Source organism: Vigna radiata, unplaced genomic scaffold (genome assembly GCF_000741045.1).
Source record: "Vigna radiata var. radiata cultivar VC1973A unplaced genomic scaffold, Vradiata_ver6 scaffold_250, whole genome shotgun sequence".
NCBI classification, from domain to species: Eukaryota; Viridiplantae; Streptophyta; class Magnoliopsida; order Fabales; family Fabaceae; genus Vigna; species Vigna radiata.
In genome coordinates, this window is record NW_014543542.1 from 313,794 (window position 1) to 332,386 (window position 18,593).

The following is an 18,593-nucleotide window of genomic DNA, read 5'->3' on the forward strand; positions in this document are numbered from 1 at the left end:
ACGTTCCTGTATTCTTGTATTCTTTCTTGTTTCACAATAAATCAGAGGAGGTTATTCAGTATTCTGGTGGGTTCTGTGTGAGTTAAAGTGTGGGAAGCTTATAGGTTTCATTACTCGAGACCTATCAAAATATGTTGGTAGCACATTTTGCTTTTTATAATATTTGTCATGATCTATTACTTAGTTTGGATATTATATTATTTTTCTTCCTCGTGCTTTTGGGTTTTTGAACTCTACCTGTGCATGCAGAAACACTTGCTATGAAATTATAACAAACTTCACTGATAAGCTAAGATATTCCTTTTTTAAGCAATGCAGATTGAAAAAAGAATTGATAAACTAAAGAAGGGCAAGGCAAAGGATTCACAATCTAAACTCAAGGTTATAGTCTTTAACTGCTACCACATGTCTTAAACTTGTGTTTATTTGTTGAAATAAATCCTTCAACTTGGTTTTGAAAATTTTGATTCTAGGAAGAGGCAGAAAAGTCTGCATTGGAAAAGGTTCAACAGGCGCTTATGGATGGAAAGCCTGCACGATCTGTGACCTTAACAGATTTTGAAAGGGATGCTGTAAAACATCTCTGCTTACTCACCATGAAACCTATTATATATGTGGCAAATGTTGCAGAAACCGATCTTGCAGATCCTGCAGACAATAATTTTGTCAAGGATGTTACAAATGTTGCATCTGAGTTGCAGTCCAGAATTGTAACAATTTCAGCACAGGTATTTTAGAAGGCTTTTGAAGTTCATTACACTGTTAGATCAATAGTGATGTTAGCCTCCTTTTTTAAATGTTTGTACAATTTATTTAAGCTTCTCGAACAAGTTTTCTTGCTTTGATAAAAGTGTCAGAAGTAATGGCAGGTCACACTTCCCCTCTTCAACCTTTCCCTTCTAGTTTCACATGGTATCTGTCGGGGGGGTGGCGCGTGGGAGGGTAGTGGCATCTACACCCACTGTATGTGATGACCATTAAACTCATACTTGCCATTGTTAGGTAATGACAATAAAATACCTGATAGGATATGCCTATAAATCATATTCTACTAAATTTGATTCTAATTAGATATTCCTATAATAATAAAGATCCTTAGTAAATAAGGGAACAACTCAAATATTAAAGAAGAATAAATGCTAAGAGATAATCTAATATACTTACAAATATTCTAAGTATTTTTTAGATATTTCTTAAAATTTTAACATTTACAATACAAAGTGATAACGACCTGCCCAACTGTTCTGGCCTCCAAGTTCTTAATCATTTTTGTGGTTCTTCCTCAAGGAGTCTTAGAAGGTTATGACTGGTTTGGATCCAAAAGATTGCCACCAGACGTGCTTCTACTTCTAGAGAGAAGACGTCAAACTCCAGTTGAAAGTTACAAGATTTGAGGACCCATGGTGGAAGCATGAGATTTTGGTATGGGTTTTACAAGGCCTTAGCTTAGGTGCATATCTTTTATAATTAGGAATATCTAGATTATACATGTACTATTAGGAAAATTTTTATTTATTCTCGCATCATATCTTAATTATTAGAGGATACCATATCTCCTCTATTTACTGATTTAGTTTTGTCAATATAAATAAAGTTTCGTGCTGTCTTAAAATTGCACGGTTCAGCCCAATGCCTCATTATTTCTTGTAGTTTTGCATGGTATATAGGAGCTATATAAAAATCATGTTGGTTTGGTAGACCCATTATATCTGGAAGATTTTGTTTGGCGAACCTTGCTCCCAAGTTTGCATGCGTGGTTTCAATGTTGTTTTCGACGAGCTTTGTTTTGTTTGGGGAGCATAAGGTTGGGATGACATTGAGCTGATTATCCAACAAGACATACATTGAGGCAAACCACAGATCCATGCACGTCATATTTCTTGTTGCCCAAAACTCCCGTTGGCGCATGGCGGTGCATGCAGCAGTGGTAAAGGCCAGCCACCCTACGCCTTGGTAGCCTCCTCTATGAAATCCTAACCTTTGTGGTGGTGGCTCATTCGGAGTTTGTTTGGAAATTCAATTAATTTTCTATCTTGGATTATTTTATTATTTTTTTTTTCTAGATTTAGAAAATGTTTTTGTTGTAATTAGAGAAGATATCTTTAGAATCTTCCTAATTAGAGAAAATAGATATACACTCTTCTATTTTATTTTGTTTTCCTAGTTTCCCTATTTCCCTTTTTAAGAGAATTAGATTGTTACAAATAGAGGATATGAGAATGTATTTTTAATCAATTTTGAACAATAAATTGCAGTATTATTTTCTACTTGGTATCAGAGCCCATGGTTCAGGTCTGGTGACCGGGCTCAGACGAGTACGTCCCTCCATGATTGAGAAAGTGGGCCAGTGGCCGATAGCCTAGAAGGTGGGCCAGTGGCCGATAGCCTGGAAGGGAATCATGAGAGGTGGAGAACAAGAGATGTTCAGTGTTGACTATGGTGTACTCGAGGATAAGAAAGAAGACTTCCGCTGTAGGGGAGGTGGTCCTTTGTTTGAGGAGAGGATGTTGGGTACAAACAAAGTCCCACATCAGTTTTCCATCACCTAATTAACATCTATAATGGACTCATATTTTCTAACCATATTGTTGGTATTGAGACGATGGACGAGGCTAACTATTCAAATTAAGCTTCTGAAATTAGTTTATGGCACTTGAAGTTGAGAGAAAATGAGGAGTCTTACATTTTGATTAAAGAAAACTGATACACTTTACTAATGTATTTATAGAAGACAGTAGTTCTGAAAGATAAAAAGGCAGGAAGCCCCTAACAAAATCCTAACATAAGTATTAATTATAAAATAATGACATTATACTTCAACACTCCCCCTTAAGCTGGAGCATATAGATCATATGCACTAAGCTTGGAACATATAAATTGAATTCTAGGCCTCCTTAGAGATTTGGTCAGAATGTCTGCGAGTTGTTCATTAGAGTTGATAAGCTCAGTAACAAGATCCTTTGACAATATCTTCTATCTGATAAAATGCCAATCAATCTCTATGTGTTTTGTTCTTTCATGAAACACTGGATTGGAGGCAATGTGAAGGGCGGTTTGATTGTCACAGTACAACTCCATCTGCTCCTTTTCACAAAATTTCAACTCTTGAAGTTGTCTAATCCACACAAGTTCACATGTAGTTAGAGCCATAGATCGATACTAAGCTTCAGCACTAGATTGAGCAACAACACTTTGTTTCTTACTTTTCCAAGATACAAGGTTCCCTCCAAGTAAAACACAATATCCTAAGGTAGATCTTCTATCAATTGGACAACCAGCCCAATCTGCATCACAATATCCCTCAACACGAGTGCTTCCCTTGTCCTTATACAACAATCCTAGTCCTGGGTTCCTTTTTACATATCTGAGAATGCGAATCACTGCATTCCAATGATCAACATGTGGATTTTGCATAAATTGACTCACAACTCCCACCGGATAAGAAAGATCAGGTCTTGTTATGGTAAGATAGATGAGTTTTCCAACAAGCCTTCTATATCTCTCTGGGTCTGAGAAAAGTTCACCTTGGTCTTTCATTAACTTTTGATTTGAGTCCATAGGACTATCAATGGGCTTGCAATTTGTCAGGCCTGTTTCCTCCAAAATATCAAGAGCATATTTTCTTTGTGAAATGATGACACCTTCCTTTGATTGTGCCGCTTCAATACCAAGGAAATATTTTAGCCGACCCAGATCTTTAGTTTGAAAGTGGTTGACCAAATGATTTTTCAATTGAGTAATTCCACTGACGTCATTTCCTGTAATGACAATATAATCAAAATAGACCATAAGATAAACACATTTATTAGGAGAAAAGTGACTATAAAATATTGACTGATCCGCCTCACATCGTTTCAATCCAAAATTTTGCACAACCCGACTAAATTTACCAAACCAAGCTCGAGGTGATTGCTTCAAAATATAGAGGGAACGATGTAATTTACAAACTAACCCAGAGTCCCTCTGAGCAACAAACCCAAGAGGTTGCTCCATGTATATCTCTTCTTCTAGATCACCATGAAGAAAGACATTTTTAATGTCCAACTGGTAAAGGGGCCAATGACAAATGGCAGCCATAGCAAGCAAAATACGAACAGTACTGGTTTTAGCCACAGGAGAAAAGGTATCACAATAGTCGAGGCCATAGACTTGAGTATATCCCTTAGCTACCAGACGAGCTTTGAGACGATCGATTGCACATGTAGGACCAACCTTAGTAGCATAGACCCATCTACAACCAACAGGCTTCTTACCAAGAGGAAGAGGAACAAGGTCCCAAGTGCCATTGTGTTTAAGTTGCCATCCAGGATGACCAAGTGCCTCATGAACATTATTAGGAACCTTAATGGAAGATAAGGAAGAAACAAAGGAGAAATATGGAGGAGACAAATGATGATAACTCAAAAAAATTATAAACAAGATAAGGATTACCAGTAGAGCGAATACCTTTCCGAAGGGCAATAGGCCAATTATTATCTGAGCCAAGAGAGGGTGAAGAGGATGAAGGATCCATGGTTTGGGAATCTGATGAAGGAGGATCTGAGTCTTAAAGATCTTTAGTGTTTGGAGTTTGAGATTGTGTTCGACGCTGATGTGTGAGAAGAGGTGGAGGAACAATGTCATTTGCATTTTGAGTTTGAGGTAAAGAAGCAGGAGTAACCAAGGGATCACATGATGGTAGAGGAAACATTTGTTGAACAAATGAGCGGTCCTTCATGGAGGACAAGAAAAAAGGTGTATCTTCAAAGAATGTGACATCAGCAGACATATAATACCTCTTGGTTGAGGGAGAATAACATTTATACCCTTTCTGAAAGCGAGAGTATCCCAAAAAGACACACTTAATAGGTTTTGCAGAGAGTTTATCAAGACTTGGAGAAACATTATGAACAAAACAAGTACAGCCAAATATACGAGGAGAGATATGGTAAAGAGGGTCATTTGGAAAAATGATATAGTGAGGGACTTTATTCGCAAGAGAGGAAAATGCATCCTATTGATCAGAAAACGGGTAGTAAGAACTGCATCACCCCAATGATGAACAGGAACATTAGTATTCAACATCAGGGAGCGTGCAATTTCAATGAGATGTCTATTCTTCCTCTCGGCAATACCATTTTGTTGTGGAGTGTGGGGACATATTGATTGGTGTAAAATTCCTTGGGAAGGTAAGAATGAAGAAAATGCTGCAGAAAAGTATTCCTTAGCATTATCACTTCTGAGGATTTTAATTGTCTTTCCAAATTTGTTCTTAATTTTATTAAAAAAAGACACAAATATTGCCAAAAGTTCATATCTCTCTTTCATTAAATAAACCTAAGTACATCGAGAAAATTCATCAATGAGGTTACAAAATAATTAAAACTAAAAGAAGTAACACGACTTGGTCCCCAAATATTAGAGTGAATAGTTGAAAAGACAAAATTACATCGCGTCTCAGACTTTTTAGGATAGGAAGATCTAACATGTTTTCCTAACTGGCAAGACTCACAATCTAAGACTTGAATGTGTTTGAGACTTAGAACCATCATCTTCAACTTGGATAAGCTTGGGTGGCCCAACCGATCATGCAAAAGTTTTGGGGATGAAGTTGCAAAGCAGGAAACTGAGGAGTTAGGTTTTAAGAAATAAAGTCCTCGTGACTCATGTCCTTCTCCAATCAGACGACCCGTACCATATTCCTGTATAACAAAGGAATTAGCAGAAAAGGTTACAAAACAATTTAAAGAACAAGTCAATCGACTCAGAGATTAAATTGTAAGGACAATGAGGAATATACAAAACAAAATTCAATTTTAGTGAAGGAGATAGGGAAACTTTGCCAATCCCCTGAGATGCAACTTTGTATCCATTAGCAACAGTAATGAAATGAGGAGTTTTCGAAGATGACATGGAAGAAAATGAAGGGATGTTACCAGAGATATGATCTGAGGCACTTGAGTCAAGAATCCATGGACTATGACCTTCCACAGATTGAGAGATGCTGGCAGTTGACACATTTGGCATTAAGGAGGATTGGCCAAGATTAGAAGATTTTTCAGACTTGTACCTCAAAAACTCTTGGTACTCTTCATCAGAAATTCTAGATTCTGAATTATCAGATTTAGACACATGAGCAACTTTGTTTTGAAAGCCATGCAAGGAATAACATTTATCTTGGGTATGACCTATTCTCTTACAATATGAGCATTAAGGACGTCCACTTCGACCACCATTGCTGATTTTTCAATAGCATCACTTAAATTCTCTTCCTTTACCAATGTAGGTACCCGAAGGAGTCAAGTAACTAAGCCATCCATCGACGGGATTTGATCACCAGCTAAAACTTGATCACGTACATGATCAAAATCATAGTGTAAACTTTTCAAGATTAGGACCATGTAAAACTTGTCAAGCTTTTTGTTGAGATTTTCTAATGAATCAGCTACAAAGAAGTTCTTTAACTCTTCTACCGCAGTCCGAGCTTTTGCTACATGGGAAACCATATCATGGTTGACTTGTTTGAGAGAAATTTCTTTTAGGGTTGCATCAAAAAGACGTTGAACATCATTAGCAAAAATATCTTGGGCCCTTTTCCAAAAAGAGGAGCATGTCATATAGGGTCTCAAGATATCTAGAACCTCTTGCTCAACTAATTGCCACAAAAGAACACATAACTGAAAGTCTAATTTCTGCCGCTGAGATTTTTCTTCATTTGGGACCATAGAAATATCTTTTTCAAGGTGATTATGGTGTCCTTGACCAAGAAACCACAATTCCACAGCAGAGAACCGTGATAAATAATTTTTCCAATTCAGTTTTGCAGATGTAATGATAGGGGTAGCAGATAAAGAGGAATTACTTCTAGTAGAAGAAGCCATTTTAAACTTAGAGAAGAAATGGGACTTAGGGTTTCAAAAACGTGAGGAAGAAAACCCTAGGTATGAGCCCAAGCCAACGAAACGGAGAAACAGGAACAAAAACGCACTCAAGAAGCCCCGGCGAGACGATCTGCAGTGACGTGGTGAAACTCCAACACCGGGAAGGCGGCGCGTGGCGGCTGGTGTGGGGGCTTCGGAGGACGAGACCACTAGGGTTGGGTTGCGCTTCTCAAGGCGCACCTAACCCTTGACTTCATCGGAGAAAACGACGTTCGGCGGCGGCGGCGTACTAGCCGGAAAGAAGCGGCGCGTGGCGGCTGGTGCGGAAGCTTCAGAGGACGGGACCACCAGGGTTGGGTTCCGCTTCTCAAGGCGCACCTAACCCTTGACTTCGCCGGAGAAAGCGACTTTGGGCAGCGACAGAGGCGGCGAATGGCGACGACGGCGACTGCGGTGGACAGAGGAGCGAACAGTGGAAATGACAGTGAGACGATGCCGCCGACTATAGACGAAGGAGACGAAGAGTCTGGCTCTTGATACCAACTTGAAGTTGAGAGAAAATGAAGAGTCTTATATTTTGATTAAAGAAAACTGATACACTTTACTACTGTATTTATAGAAGACATTAGTTCTGAAAGATAAAAAGGCGAGAAGCCCCTAACAAAACCCTAACATAAGTATTAATAATACAATAATGACATTATCCTTCAACAATTGCTAAGTGGGTTGGGCACAAATCTTGTATTACTACCCACTACTGAATTCTATGATTGATCTTTGATCTTCCCTATACACATTGTATCATAATCCTATCAATACAAATGAGAACATCTGAGGGGAGTTTTTAAGCTCTCTCAATTTACTCTTAAGTATATTCTTTTCTATTTATCTCTGTTTGGTGTTTGGTATTAGAGCAGGTCGATTATGTTTTGTTGGTCTTAATCTTCTTCGAAGCAGTTTTCACCACATTCACCATCCGTCACCTCCGTTGCTGCCAGCCGCCACTATTTCCCAGGTTTCTCTGGGTACCACTAGATTTGGAGCGTCTTTCTGAACAACGACCAACCTTGACAATTCCGAAAGCTGATTCTTCTACACGTGTTGCCACACACTCAATATCTGTTTGTCGCTGTTAGGCGCATGTCACCCACGTGCCGCCTTCCTCTCGACTGAACTTTGTCGCGCCACCATCATAGGTCTCGGTCAAAACTCTTTGTCGTGCCACCAATGTGGTCAAGAGTCATCCTAGTAGGAGGTCACCCTAGGATTCTCATCCACCTTAGCTGTTTTCTTCTTCTCCACTAGTGGAAAGGTTTGGAACTGTTTTCTCTTTCTCTTTGCATGAAACAGCCAATGTCTCTATTGCTGAAATTGTTAAACCAAAATTCTTTGATGAAGAATACCAAGAATATTGTGGTTGAAATCTAATAGCTTGGCACAATTATCCATAAATCACAACTTCTCAACAACTTGCATCTCATAATCCATGGAAGGTCAAAGCCCATGGATAATTAACTCAGGTGCTTCTAACCATATTTTTGGTACTACCTCCTTGTTCTCATCCCTTTCCTTTCCATAAAATCCTTATTTCATCACCCTAGGCAATGGCTCTAAAGTCTCCTTCCAATCTTATTTCATCCCTTCTCCTTTCAATCTTATTTCTTTAAGTCAACTAACCAAGTCTTTTAACGGTTGAATAACCTTTGATGCCAAATCCTTTGTTATACAGGAATGTGGTACAAGACAACTGATTGGAGGAGGATATGAATATGGAGTTTTGTACTAATTTAGAACTAGTCTATGTGTGTCTCTTTTTGCTTCTCTATCTACTAAGCTTTTGCATGATCGCAAGGGACATTCACACGTGTGAAAATTAAAATGTGAGTCATGTAAATGGTCTTAATTATCATTGTACGATCATTGTATGACTATAGTCAATGCCAATATGAAGAAAAAGTGTCACTGTAGCAGGTAATAATAGCCAAATTTTTAATAATTGTCAGTGATTGTATGAACTTGACTATAATGATACTTTTTTTCTCATGGCCAAAAGGACTACTATTAGTCGTTTCTTTGCCATGGTAGCTATTCGTCATCGATCACTTTATGAACTGGATATTAAAAATGCTTTTCTCCATGGAGATCTAGAAGAGGAAGTCTGCATAAGCAACCTTCTCGATTTGTTGCTCGAGGGGAGTTTAGCTTGATTTATAAGTTGCGCTCTGTGAAATAGTAAAGAGATGAAGAGAAATCTCCCTTGTGTCTTTTGCATACACATAGGGTAATGTATTTATAATAATAAGAATGTGGGCTAAGCCCAAATACAAATGAATATGTAAAAATAACATAATAAGCATAGGGTCTATGTTTCCCTAATTAACATAAACACAACTTAATATCTAACACTCCCCCTCAAGCTGGAGCATATAAATCATATGTACCAAGCTTGTTACAAAGATAGTCAATTCTAGGTCCTCGCAAGGACTTAGTGAATATGTCTGCCAACTGGTTGCTTGAGTTAACGAACTCAGTCTTGATATCTCCGGATATGATTTTTTCTCTAATAAAATGACAATCAACTTCAATGTGCTTGGTTCTCTCATGGAAGACAAGGTTAAAGCTAATATGAAGAGCAACTTGATTATCACATATAAGTGTCATGTGAGTGACATCTCCAAATTTCAATTCATTAAGTAATTGTTTAAGCCACACATGCTCACAAGTAGCTGATGCCATAGCTCTATATTCTGCTTCTGCGCTGGACCTAGCCACAACACTTTGCTTCTTATTTTTCCAAGATATCAGGTTGCCACCAATAGAAACACAATATCCAAGGGGATCCAACATCTAATAGAAGGCAGGAAGAATGGAAGTCCTTGGAGGAGGAATTGCCACCACCCAAGCTGCTAGACCTGAATTGAAAGGCAGTAGCCAGTGGGGTTCCTTCATATGATAACATGAGAATGAAGAGGAGCCATAAGATCAAGCTTCCCGGTTTCAACCTTGAGGACAAGGTTGTTCGGCAGCTGGGTGTAATGTTAGGAGTTGGAAAGTGTAGGAAAGGAGAAGGAAGAAAAGTTCCGAACTATACATACAATAATACCGAATGGTGGTAAGGGAATGAGGGTTCGAACGGTAGGGTTATTGGAGTGAAGGAGCCGAACGGTATCTACACTAATACCGAATGGTGGCTGCAAGGGAGGCAGGAGTGAAGCACCGAACGATGTCTATACTAATACCGTTCGGTGGCTGTAAGGGGGGATGGAGTGAAGAGCCGAACAGTATAAGGTTGATAATACCGAACGCTAGAGGATGCATAAAAAGGGCGGAAAAGTTTGTTAGGTTACTAGGGGAGCGAGAGAGTATAAATAAACTTTCTGTGATTTTGTTGAGTAGCTAGCCATTTGATTTTGTTGAGTAGCTAGCCATTTCTTACGTTTTGTAAAAAGGTCTTGGACCTTGTTGAGGGGGATTAGGCTCCCGAGTTGTTATTGTTTTCGTTTTACAGTTATAGTGAATACATACAATTATAGAGATTATACATATTTCTTTTGTTTTCTCTTGTTTATTTGCTTTGACGTGAGTGGGTGTTGCGAGAAAAGTTAAGTCTCTTACTTAGAAACCTAACAACTGCTTTCTAAAGGTTATAATTATATTTTTCACCTTGACTATAGTAGTAATATGTTCTCTCCGAGTCAAATTGGCTTTGCCCATCTCTTTATCTATGATTTCCATTTACCGTTGTCTCTTCATCAATTGGATACTAAAAAATGTTTTTCTTCATGATAGATCACAAAAAGTGTACATGGAGCAACTAGTAGTCCACTAATAATCGTATAGCCACTTGAAGCAACTTCTCCGTAGCTACAATACATTTTGTCACTTATCTTTTTACTAAAATTTGATTTTGTACTTTATCTCTTAAAAGATTCATTTTGTTTCTTTATCTTTTAAAGATTCATTTTAGTCCTATATCTCTTGAATCTGGATCAATGATGCCCTTTCTGAACAATGATTGCTTTTGATTTTTAAGCACAATTTTAAACTTTTTTTTTTATTAATTAGGACGTGAAATTTGTTTCATTAGTGTCTGTCACCTATATGGAAATTATGAAATAAACTAATGTTGGAACAAAAAGGGCCAGAAATAAGGCCCCAACTGCATGAAATGTGAGTCCCATTAGCAGCTAGAAAATTGAAAAAAACTTAATATCATATTGTTTTCCAGTTTCTTATGAGATTCATTTTTCACGTTATTTTCTGTATGTTGATGGCTTTTCTTGGTTCCAACATTAGTAGGATTTCATAATTTTCATGTTGGTGAATCTAAACAAAAGGGTTCAAAATGGTGTTCCAATATAAAAAGTTATTACTGCTTTAAAATAGCGATTGATCTGAATTAAAGGGATAGATACCAAAATGAATCTTTTTGAAGATTTAGGATCAAATCGAATTTTAGTGAAATGATATGAGATCAAATATAGATTTTAACGTATCTTCTTTGCTATAAGTATGACTAGACAATTCTCAACCTTTTTCCTACTTGAGGATCATTGAGATGTGATGATCAATATATCCAAACAATAGATCAAAGAAGCTCCATGAAAAGTCCTAATTTTTGAAGACGTGGGTCACACTCAGATTAGTGGATATTTACAAGTTGATTCTCATATTAATGGTATTGTGTCATGAGATATTTATTTTCTAATTTCCGTTTTTGTACAGATTTATTTTATTTCTGTAATTAGGACAACACATCAGTGTAGTAAAGCACCTTCATAGTGCACCTAATTGGTAAACCTTGGTTGCCTTTGTTGTGGCCCTTGCTGTCCTCATCAATATGCTTGTTGTAAATTACCATCTGCTTCATGCAACCACTCAATCTCTGACCACTGCGACCACCATCCTCTGTATGACCAGTTTCTGGAAAATTGCTGCCAATTGCCCTTCCACGTGCCTCTTTTGCTACAGTTTTGTTGGTGTGTCCAGCCCATGCTCCATTCCCCTGGCCACTGTTTGTCCCTGTCAGTTCAAATAAACTCTCAATTAATTACTCACTGTTGAGGGATGATGTGACATTGAAATTGTTAGGTACCTGGGTTGGAAACCTAACTATGAACATTAACAGTAGGTAGAAACAGTAAAGAAAGAATGGTTTCTATTATTGACAGCTATAGAAATCTCTTTACAAAGAATGGTTAGGAGCATAACCTCCCTGGTTGGGAGCATAACCTCCCTCTTCTAGTAAAAGTCCAGACTTTACAAAAGAATACTCAATGCCCTCTACAGAGTTACAAAAGCTCTATTTATAGCAGCTCTGACCTGCTCCCCATTTACAACCGACACCAGCACACCCTTAACCGGTCAGTCCTCAAGCCAATCTATCCTAACATCCTAGATCCTAACATCCTAGATCCTAACATTACACCCTGCAACAGAACAGCCTTGTCCTCAAGATTGGAACCAAAAAGCTTGGTCTCTTCGCTCCTCTTCATCATCTTGTTACCAGATGAAGTGAACCCACTGGCTACTGTCGTCCAATTCAGGTGTGGAGGCTTGGGTGGTGGCAATTCCTCCTCCAATAACTTCCCTTCTTCCTAGATTCTATTAGCTTCCAGCATTTTGGTCACCTTTTTTCGAGAAATGAAGGCCCTGAGAGAATGATCTTCGATGTCTTTCGTTGCTTTAAGCCGTGCTCTCCCCTCTGCCGGTGTATCAAACACTACAAGACCCCTTTACTGTTCGCTCGTCCACCTCCTCACAGAATCCATTCTTCTCTCATGGGCATTGATTCTTCCATCCACTCTTCCCTCCGAAGCCTTCATTCCTTCTTCCATCACGCTTCTCTCCCATTGATCCATCCCTCCTAGACTGTTCAGTTCCTACCAACCTCTTCCGTTCGGGTCCGACAGTCCTCTCCCGTGCGGATCCGGCAGTCCTCTCACATTTGCTTCCGGACGTCCTCTCTTGTTCGGTTCTGGCAGTCCTCGACCGTTTGGTTCCTGCAGTCCTCTCGGGTTCGCAACCTATAGTCCTAGCCCGTTCAGTTCTGGCCATCCTGTCACGTTCGGCTCGGGCAGTCCTCTCCCGTTCAGTTCTTGCAATCCTCTCAGGTTCTCATCCTGTAGTCCTAGCCCGTTCGGTTCCGGTTGTCCTTTTACGTTCGGCTTGGGCAGTCCTCTCCAGTTAGGTTCTGGCCATCCTTTCACATTCAGATCTAGCAGTCCTCGACTGTTTGGTTCCGGTAGTTCCCTCATGTTCGGTTTCGGTCGTCCTCTCACGTTCCGATCCAACAGTCCTTTGCCGTTCGATTCCTGCAGTCCTCTCTAGTTCGCCTCCTGTAGTCCTAGCCCGGCCGGTTCTGGAAATTCTCTCACGTTCGATGATGGGACGCATTCATCCGCGGTTCCCGATTGCTTACTAGTGGCCGCCACCCTTTTAAAGATCGTACCCCCGTTCGTTCTCCAAATTGCACCACCAGTGCCCCCTATAGACCTTCCTAAGAACGATTCTTGGCTTTCTTCCTCTAGGCTCTGAACCAGGAGTCAGCGCTCCCCTTCATACTGATGTTAGCTAGGTGCACCTTTTCCTCCTCTGCCACACCTTGCAACTCGAAGAACTTCTCTGCCTTAGAGACCCACCGCAACAGATCAAACCCTTCGAAAGTGGGTAGTTCTACCCTTTTTCCCCAATTAGGTTGGGCGTCTCTTTGGTCTTCATCCAGTTCCTCCTCCTAGCATTCCCTTCTCCTTCTCTGATTCTCGTTAACAGAAAGTTGATCTTCATCTACAGACCCTGGACTGCCTTCTAATCCCTTTTCCTGGTTCCACACCCTTCCTCCAAGAACTCGTAAGAGTTCTCTAGTTTCCTACCGCATTTCTTCTATATTTCTTCTCCATTCTGTTAGCTCCCTTTTCTGTTCGTTGATCCTCCTTTCCCAAGAATTGTCTCTTCCTTCCATGCTTCCACCCTTTCTTGATCACTTCTTGATCCGTTCTTGACCCCTTCTTGATCCGGCACCCCTCTCCAAAGGATATCCGGCAGCTTCTCAATCCGACAGTTTCTTTGATTACCTTGATCCTTCACCCCCCACTTCTATCCGACAACTTCTTGATCCGGTAGCTTCTTGATCCGGTAGCTTCTTGATCTAGCAGCGCTCTCCTAAGGATAACCGCAAGTTCTCCTGGTTATACGGTAGCGCTCGAAACGATAGGTCAGACCAATTTTTTAGGTACCTGGGTTGGAAACCTAACAGTAGGTAGAAACAGTAAAGAAAGAATGGGTTCTTGTTAGAAGTGGACTTTAAGCCTAATTCAACCCCACAAAACCGGCTTGTAGGGTGAGGTTTGTACCCACATATAAACTATGAATTGGTCTTATTTCTAGTCGATTTGGGACTTCCAACACTCCTCCCTCACGCTGAGGTATATACATCTCGAGCTGGGATTAGACATTTTTAGTGGGTGGTCCGATAGCGGCTTGATAGCAGGTGGAACAATATGTCCAGCAAACAACAAATATCGCTAGGATAGGCTCTAACCATGGCTCTGATACCGTGTTAGAAGTGGACTTTAAGCCTAACTCAACCCCACAAAACCGGCTTGTAGGGCGAGGTTTGCACCCACTTATAAACTATGAATTGATCTTATCTCTAGTCGGTGTGGGACTTCCAATAGTTCTATTATTGACAGNGATAGAAATCTCTTTACAAAGAATGGTTGGGAGCATAACCTCCCTGGTTGGGAGCATAACCTCCCTCTTCTAGTAAAAGTCCAGGCTTTACAAAAGAATACTCAATGCCCTCTATAGAGTTACAGGAGCTCTATTTATAGCAACTCTGACCTGCTCCCCATTTACAACCGACACCCTCACATCCTTAACCGCTCAGTCCTCAACCCAATCTATCCTAACATCGTAGATCCTAACAGAAATGGTTAAGAAAAGTGATATGCCAACCATTAGATTTAGCCAGAACAAAGGATTAAATATGTATTTGGTCTTTAGAAAAACAGAAAATTTCAATTTTGGTCGCTGATGATTCATTTCTTCATTTGATTCTTATACCATGTAATATTCACAGCTGCACCTTGTCATTAATGAAGCTTTACGAAGTCATAATGCGTTCACAGGAAGTTGTGATATGAACTTTTTCTAAAACTGTTACTTGTCTGTATATCATAATCTCTGAATATTAAGAGAATAATTTTTGATATTTTTGTTCAAGTCACCACAGCAAATAAGGATGGGGATGTTTGTCCTTGCAGGTTGAGGCAGAGCTTACTGAGCTAGCTATTGAAGAACGACAAGAATATTTGCAATCTCTTGGTGTTAGTGAAAGTGGTCTTGGAAACTTAATCAGGGCAACTTATGACCTTTTGGGTCTGAGAACTTACTTTACTTCTGGTGAAAAGGTTAGGGAAAACCGGAAATGTTTTAGAGAGAATACATTTTAAAATATCCTGTTAAACATGTATGTCGTGGCAAGCTAATTTACTATAATAATTATTAATTATTTCATGTTCAAAACTGATTTTGTTTTCTACTGAGTACACAGGAGACAAAAGCGTGGACAATACTTGCAGGTTGGATTTTTCCCTGGATGAGACTTTTACATTGCACAATACTATAACATTGACTATATTTGACTATAAACAGGCTTTTAAATATAGTTTGCTTTTGCTCTTTAACTGCTGATAAATGAATACGTTCACCTTTCTTTTAAAAGATTGATTGCCCATTTTTTCTATGGAATAACTAACCTGATCGATTAACCAAGTTGAATTAATAATATTTCTTTAAAAGATTGATTGTCCATTTTTCTTTGGAATAGGTAACTGACCGGTTAACCAATTGAAATAATAATATTTTAAGAATTGTACTTAGGTTGGATCACTCCACTAATATTAAGGCTCTTCTTGTACTAGGAATGACTGCACCTCAAGCTGCTGGAGTTATTCACTCTGACTTTGAGAAAGGTTTCATTCGAGCAGAGACGGTAAGCATCTATAACTTTTATGAAATAGTGAAAGAGATGAGGGGAAATCTCCCTTGTGTGTCTTTGCATACACATAGGGTAATGTATTTATAATAATGAATGTGGTTTAAGCCCAAATACAAATGAATATGTAAAATTAAAATAATAAGAATAAGGACAATGTTTCCCTAATAAACATATATGGACTATGTTTCCCTAATTAACATAAACACAATATCTAATACTCCCCCTCAAGCTGGAGCATATAAATCATATGTTCCAAGTTTGTTACAAGGATAGTCAATTCTAGGTCCTCGCAAAGACTTAGTGAATATGTCTGCCAACTGGTTGCTTGAGTTAACGAACTCAGTCTTGATATCTCCGGATATGATTTTTTCTCTAATAAAATGGCAATCAACTTCAATGTGCTTGGTTCTCTCATCGAAGACAGGGTTAGAGCTAATATGAAGAGCAGCTTGATTATCACATATAAGTGTCATGTGAGTGATATCTCCAAATTTCAATTCACTAAGTAATTGTTTAAGCCACACAAGCTCACAAGTAGCTGATGCCATAGCTCTATATTCTGCTTCTGCGCTGGACCTAGCCACAACACTTTGCTTCTTACTTTTCCAAGATATCAGGTTGCCACCAATAGAGACACAATATCCAGAAGTAGACCTTCTATCAGAAGGGGAACCAGCCCAATCAGCATCTGAATAGCAAACAATTTTTGTATTGTTGTTAGGACCATATAGCAAACATTTTCCAGGTGATCCTTTAATATATTTCAGTATGCGAACAACTGCATCCCAATGGTCTTCACATGGGGAGTTAAGGAACTGACTCACCACACTAACTGCGAAGGAAATGTCAGGACGCGTAACAGTAATATAGTTTAATTTACCAACTAATCTTATGTAACGTTCAGGATCTAAGAAAGGCTCCCCCTGATTTGGTAGGAGTTTGATGTTAGGATCCATAGGTGTCTCAGCAGACTTACAGTTCATTAACCCTGTTTCCTCCAAGATGTCTAACGCATACTTCCTCTGAGATATGACAATACCATCATTGGATTGTGCTACTTCAATACCCAAAAAGTACCGGAGTTTGCCAAGATCTTTGGTTTGAAAATGGTGACAAAGGTGCTGTTTCATCTGAGAGATGCCAAGGTAGTCGCTTCCTGTGAGAACAATGTCATTGACATACTATTAAGTAGATACATCCAGCACTTGAGTGGCGATAGAACACTGAATGATGCGCTTCACTGTGAGACATACCAAATTGTTAAACAACACAGTTGAATTTACCAAACCAGGCCCGAGGCGACTGTTTTAGGCCATATAGGGATTTGCGAAGACGACATACCAATCCAGATGACTCCCCCTGAGCAACAAAGTCGGGCGGTTGCTCCATATAAATTTCTTCATGCAAATCACCAAGGAAAGCATTTTTGACATCAAGTTGGTAAAGAGGCCATTGTCGAAGAGCGGCCATGGCAACGAATAAGCGAACAAAGGTCATTTTCGCCACTGGAGAAAAAGTATCACCATAATCCAAACCAAAAATTTGTGTGTAGCCTTTGGCAACCAGTCGAGCCTTCAAACGATCAATTGTACCATCAAGGCCAACTTTGATAGCATACACCCACCTGCAACCAACAACAGACTTTCCAGATGGTAATTGGACAAGCTCCCAAGTTCCACTTTTCTGTAAAGCACTTAATTCATCNAGCATGGCTTGACGCCAACCAGGATGAGTTAAGGCATCACCCACAGACTTGGGAATTGACACAGAAGAAATGGACGAGAGACATGTGTAAAAAGATGGAGATAACCTGTGGTAACTAAGAACAGTATAATGGGGGGAAGGGTTACGAGTAGAGCGTATACCTTTACGGAGGGTAATAGGCAGGTCAGACTCATTTGCTGGAGCCGGAGGAGACACAGGAGGCGACACAGGAGGTGAGTCATGAGGGAGACGATTGCGGCGACTATAAACCTGAAGGGGTGGAGTTGAAGGACGATCCTGTGGGAATGAGAGTCTAAAGGATCACAGACAATAGGAATATCAACAGTGGTAGGTGGAGGTACAGACCTAGAAGATAGTTGTGAAAAATAAAACGAAGATTCATCAAAAGTGACATAAGCAGAGATAAAATAACGATTGAGGGAAGGAGAAAAACACTTATAGCCCTTTCGTGACCGTGGAAATCCTAAGAAGACACATTTGTGTGATCTAGGAGATAACTTATCAAGACCAGGACTAAAATCATGAACAAAACATGTAGACCCAAAAATTTTAAGAGGTAATGGATGTAAAGGGTCTTGAGGAAATAAGACAGAATGAGGGATTTTGTTATCTAGGACAAAAGATGACATGTGGTTGATGAGATAAGATGCAATGAGAACTGCATTACCCCAAAAACGCGAGGGTACTTGACCATGAATTAGAAGTGTACAAGTTGTTTCAATGAGGTGTCTATTCTTGCGCTCAGCCACCCCATTTTGTTGAGGAGTATAAGCACAGGAGGTCTGGTGAAGAATGCCATGAGAAGCCATAAAGTGTTTAAACTGTTGAGAAAGGTATTCACGACCATTAACACTGCATAAAGTTCGAATAGAAACTCCAAACTGTGTTTTTATTTCATTAAAAAATGATTGGAAAATAGAAAACAACTCCAAACGATTCTTCATTAAAAACAACCAAGTACATCTGGAGTAATCATCAATAAAATTAACAAAATACCGAAATCCTAA

At 39.4% G+C, this 18,593-nt stretch overlaps 1 protein-coding gene across 1 annotated transcript in view; it reads left to right on the plus strand.

The window, feature by feature from the left end:
* The window catches only part of LOC106754489 (ribosome-binding ATPase YchF), a 28,751-nt gene that overhangs the window by 6,463 nt on the left and 3,695 nt on the right, over positions 1-18,593 (plus strand). The window contains exons 5-9 of the mRNA XM_014636504.2: positions 319-381; positions 474-728; positions 15,125-15,271; positions 15,415-15,442; positions 15,785-15,855. Of these exons, the coding sequence (XP_014491990.1) occupies positions 319-381; positions 474-728; positions 15,125-15,271; positions 15,415-15,442; positions 15,785-15,855 (564 nt within the window). The remainder of the gene's footprint in view (positions 1-318; positions 382-473; positions 729-15,124; positions 15,272-15,414; positions 15,443-15,784; positions 15,856-18,593) is intronic.